Source organism: Branchiostoma lanceolatum, chromosome 12 (assembly GCF_035083965.1).
Source record: "Branchiostoma lanceolatum isolate klBraLanc5 chromosome 12, klBraLanc5.hap2, whole genome shotgun sequence".
Taxonomy (NCBI): Eukaryota; Metazoa; Chordata; class Leptocardii; order Amphioxiformes; family Branchiostomatidae; genus Branchiostoma; species Branchiostoma lanceolatum.
In genome coordinates, this window is record NC_089733.1 from 8,631,335 (window position 1) to 8,636,817 (window position 5,483).

General features: G+C 44.5%; 1 protein-coding gene across 1 annotated transcript; it reads left to right on the plus strand.

Moving 5' to 3' along the window:
• Positions 1 to 1,085: 1,085 nt before the first annotated feature.
• LOC136446173 (arrestin domain-containing protein 3-like) lies at positions 1,086 to 3,609 on the plus strand. The gene is made up of 4 exons (XM_066444489.1): positions 1,086 to 1,240; positions 2,185 to 2,322; positions 2,560 to 2,792; positions 3,391 to 3,609. Exons 1-4 carry the CDS (start codon positions 1,117 to 1,119, stop codon positions 3,583 to 3,585), a joined length of 690 nt encoding a protein of 229 aa, XP_066300586.1. The 5' UTR covers positions 1,086 to 1,116; the 3' UTR covers positions 3,586 to 3,609.
• Positions 3,610 to 5,483: the final 1,874 nt, after the last annotated feature.

The following is a 5,483-nucleotide window of genomic DNA, read 5'->3' on the forward strand; positions in this document are numbered from 1 at the left end:
GTCTACAAAAACACATACAATCTTCCGCATTCTTTGATTGAATGCAAGAACTTACAGCAGGTTGAAGCAGAATTAACAGAGGGTGTTGTAAATACAAGTAACATGAATGATTTGCTTGATTCAATAGCTCTCATAGAATTCCAAAAGGACTTAAAGCTTTAAATTACGCGATTGGTGTAGCCATAGTGGAAAGTACAAGGTGTAACCTGGCGAGGTGGTCATCACGTGACCTCAACAGGTGTCAAGAGCACAGGTACGTGAACTCTGACCTTGTATGAGTTACACCCACACGGCTGGCCATGGCCAGGCGACCTGTAGGACGTCCCACACTAACGCCACTGCCACGGCACATTGTCTTTCAGGTACGTAGATAACAACATGAACACTGTGTGTCTTTGTCACTGTTGATGCATCTTATAATGTATTTATGGGTAGTCAATTGCGTCAAGCAAGAAGGTTTCACTGAGGACGTAAACCTTAAGAGGAAACACCACGTTTATGCTATGGGTTTGGCAACGCTTGCATGTATCTCCAGGTTCGCATACTGTGAAATGTATCCGTTGTGGGACTGGGTGACAAGGTTCTGTAACAACGGATGACTGGCCCCAATATCTGTTGTAAACAAAAGGCAGTGCAGTACGGGATCCGGGCCTTCTCTAGCGTTTCAATATATAGTCAAGGGGTAGCGATCACATTCTATCAATGGCCATGATGTTGCAGTAGTAAAGTACATGTACATGTGGGTTGGGGCAGTCTAGAACCCGACTGCCAAGGGTCTGACGAACTGTGCACATATGACATAACTTAGATCGCGTGCAAAGTCTACCATTCCACTAACGATTGTTTTTCTCGTTCGTCTGGCTTGTTTACCTGTATAACAATATGGGTGCCACCATGGCTTCAGGTAACGGCCGTCATTTGCATATCCGAGACTCCGGAGACGTGCTTTACCTGTTCATGAAAGGTGCGATACAAAACAATACAATTCTCCATATTCATAGATACACCGTGGCATGTAAAGATCAAGCATTTCGTTGTGTTGTTGATCGTTGATTGCTGTGTTAAAATTTCCACCACAGATTAAAGATTTGAGCCGGTTGACCACCTGACGTCACCATGACTGACACTGCCCTTCGAAAATTTGACGTCACCTTCGAAAACAACATGGACGTGTTCCAAGCTGGCCAGGTCGTCAAGGGGCAGGTAGAGCTGGAGCTAAGTGAGGATATGAAAATGAGATGTATGTATTAATAACAATAGATAATTATAAAGGCGTAAATTTGGACTTAAGGCAGCTATAGATTCTTCAAATCAAAGTTGTGATAGACAAATTTAGCCAGCCTCAGATATTACAGACATTGAATGATATAACTGGCTTAATGTGATGATAGATATCCCAAAGAGACACACCTTTCACCTTTAATAATCTGTAGATGCTTCTGATACTTGCTTCCTCAAAGAGATAATAGGCGTCTCTGTAAAGACTCACAGTAAAAAAAATGATGATGATCAGGATGATCATGGTTATGATATGAATATGACATAGACCCAATTGTCGAAAACTAATGGTGATCCCTTAGAAGTAAATTGTGCCATGTGCATTCTGATGAAAGGCATAATCACAGTTTGCAAAGTCGCAGCCTTAAAAGCTGGTCATCTCTTTCAAACTGCAGACGATGGACACGAATACACTGAGTATAGCCTCGAGCTCTACCAAGCTCCACAGGTCGCTAGAAAAATAGTACTCCTTGGCTGGCTAACCCCTCTGGTGTATTATCTGTCTATTTGGCAAATTTCTATTACTAATAGAAATTGTCGTTTTCTAACGATCTGTGGAGCCTGGTAGAGGCTGTACCCTAGCCTCCATATGACTGATACCCTTTGTTCTGTAACAGGGGTACAAGGTGGCATCCAAGTTGTAGCCTTAAAAGCTGGCGATCTCGGTGAAACTGCGGACGAAACACGAAATGATAGCGTGTTGAATACACTGTGGATGCTAAGGCACTACGTCGTCTGCACTGTAATGCATTGTATTAATACAATGTATTACAGTGTAGACGACGAAGTGCCCTAGCAAGATAGGGTATCAGTCACATGGAGGCTAGGTGTAGGTCATACGTAGAATTCTACGTATGCCCTACACCTAGCCTCCATGCGACTGATACCCTATATGTTCCTTGACAGTGGTACAAGCTGGCATCCAGATTGTGATGAAGGGCGAGGCGTGGTGCAAATGGATGGAGAACGTATCCAGGCACGAGACTCTCACCTTCTTCTCCCGGGAACACTACTTCCAGGACGCGCAAATCCTCTGGGCTACAAGTAATTGTCTGTGGACATTCTATGTTGTATCCACTGATTTCTTTTGTAAATTATATTGAGAGATTGAATATCTTTCGATAAGGTAGCTTTGGTTGTGAATACTAGTGATATATTCTAAAAATGTTAGGGCATCACGTATGAGCATTTCATCCTATTTCTCTAAACTTTGTGTTACCGAAAATGCTATGCATTAGTAGAATTTCCAAACTAACGCATTTGTGGCTGACGTTTTTTTAGGCCAGGAAAAGACCAACTACAACCCTGTGCTGCCGGCGGGAAAACACAGCTTCCCCTTCCAGTACAAACTCCCTAGCGCAGGGCTGCCCACCTCGTTTGAGAGTAAGTACGGGCACGTGCGTTACTCTGCCGAAGCGATCATCGACCAGCCCCGCGGGAAGCCCGACAAGAAATTCAAGAGAATTTTCACCGTGCTGGACATGTATGATCTCAACGAGGATCCTAACGCAATGGTAAAGTCATTTCTTTGGCTCGATAACTAGGTTGAACGTTGGGCGAAAGTAGAAAACAATTTCTTACCCGCAAACTTTACTTAAACCCACAAAATGTTAATGCGCAACTCATACGCTCTTCGATATACGCACAAGTGTGATAGAAACTAGCTATTATAGCTCTACCTCTTTGTTTGATTTTCTTCTCGCAACCATTACAAAACTCTTCCATCTGTCCTCGCCATTCTCATATTGAAATGACCCGAAGTCTGTGTCACGTGACGAAACCTGAGCGGAAGTGTGACGTCAGCAACGAGTCAAAGGTGCCCGGTAGTTGGTAACGGGCCCCGTCTAGGTTTCGGATGGTTGATAGCCTATGACGTTACTGACGTCACACTCCCATTCAGGTCATGTAACATAGGCTTTGGGACCCTTTTAACTTTAAAGGGATTGGATGACTGACCGAAAGCTTGATAGTAAGCGCTTTACTTTATGTACCGGAAATGGCGCTTATCATAATTAAAATCTTCAAAAGGTCAATTACCGTCACAGATTATCTTTCATTTGAAACTCTCTGAAGAAACATTTAAACCAATTTAAATTCCAAATGTTTTTACAGACGCCGTCGACTGCTCAAGGCTCCAAGACGATTGGAATTTTGATGTTTACTTCCGACCCCATCGAGATAAACGTCCAAACGGACCGAGGTGCGTACTGTCCGGGGGAGGTCATCAGACTGTCCGGGACTATCAACAACGGCAGCGGTACAGACATCCGGCACACAACAGTGCAGCTCATACAGGTGATATACTAGTCTCTGACATACGAAAGACCAAAACGACAAAGTGAGACAGCTTCCTCAAGTCATTTCTATCCGCTCCGAGGCATGATTCCTACCGCTCCGAGGCATGATTCCTGGCGCGGAGCGTAAGGAAATTCTGGCGCGGAGCGTAAGGAAATTCTGGCGCGGAGCGTAAGGAAATGCCTCGGAGCGGTTGGAAATGCCTTGGAGCAGTTGATGAGTCGTTTTGGTCTTTCCTACTGACAGACTAACTACGCTATAGGCTATAGGAAGAGTAATTTGCAAGGAGAGCTTGGCCACCATAGCGCTTCCAATGGCAAATGTTACCCTAAAGAAACTCTCCAGGCCAATTGTTCACCCTATTTTTTCGAATGTTTCCTGTCCATAACCCCTTAGGCTTGGTGGAGGCTGCATCTTATACCTGATCTTGGTAAACCTAGATGTACAGTCCTTCACGTCTTTTCTAAACGCTATTTTTCTGTAGGCTTTCTTAGGTAACGTTACATTGCAATACCATTGATCAACGGTTATTGTTTTGTTATCACAATCTAATCAGATTCATCGTCATTTTATGTCCTGATACAGTTTTTGTTTAGCTTGGATGGTTAATGACTATAACTAGGATGACACCCATGCTACTCTGCTGTTTCCAGTGACCATGCCCTTCCTTTTATTCTGTACAAGTCCTCTTAGCTGTTTTACGTCGTTGGACAGACAAGGACGACGTGGCACGGCACTCAAGTTTTCCATAACTTATTTCAACAGTGCCACGTACAGAGAACAATATACCCATTTCTACACCTGGGTGGAGTGAGGAAAGTCGTGTAAGTGCCTTTCCCAAGGGCACAACATCGGTGGCGTCAGGGGATTCGAACCCGGGACCGCTGGGTTCTGGGCCGAACACCCTGCCGTTACACCACACGACCCCACACACCTCTTAGCTACATGTAACGTTAGCACTTTGGTATTTGAATGAAGTTGTTCCATTGCCACCGGTAAGAGTGACATGGGTCCTATGGGCAACTATACGAGGACAAAGTACGAGAGCAAAACGTTGAACGAAGTGAAGACGATGACAGGCTGCAAAGCCAAAAGCACTGCCGATCTGAGCGGTGCTGGGATAGCTCTTCCCATCCCTGCCGTCCCTCCCTCCGTGAAACGACACTGTGGCATCATAGGTGTTGAGTACAAGGTTAAGGTAAGAAAATGATTAGTTGTGTATTCACAGTTCTGTTTTTACCTTATTACCTTCGTCGACGAAATGGTTTCGTCGACAAGGTTATTCGATGGTGCTTGTCTGTGTGTCTGTTAGTGAACAGAATAAGTCGAGAACGCCTGGATGGTTTGTTGTCGTAGTTGGTATGTCGGTGTGTATGTGGGACATCTCAAGATGATTAGATTTTGGGCAAAGTGTTTTGCATAATTAACGAGAAAAGTGTAAAAATGTGTTACATTGTATGCTGAAGTATGTGTAGTGTTGGCTGTGTTATTCCAATTTAAGGCGTCATGGATAGGGGCAAGGGTCCTGAGGGGTCATATTGGAGGCAGGAAATGTCAGTTACACAAATTGGCTGTCAGCCAGCTGTTGGCATTGGTAAGGTAGTCTCCAAGCAGACGTATGGGTTGGCTATAGCAGGGGCAGGTTTTGCTTCAGACTTTGAAAGGGAATTACTCAAGAAGGGCTTGTTGTGACTGCTACGGTTAAGTACTCTCCAAGCAGAGGAGGGGTTCCGGCAGGCTTTGACGTGTTTTTAGGCGTTTTGTCGGGCTTTCTACTTTGTCTTTTTTTTTTATAGTGGGTTGGCTATACAAAAAAAAAAATGACAAAGTAGAAAGCCCGACAAAAACGCCTAAAAACACGTCAAAACCTGCCGGAACCCCTCCTCTGCTTGGAGAGGACGGTAAAGAGG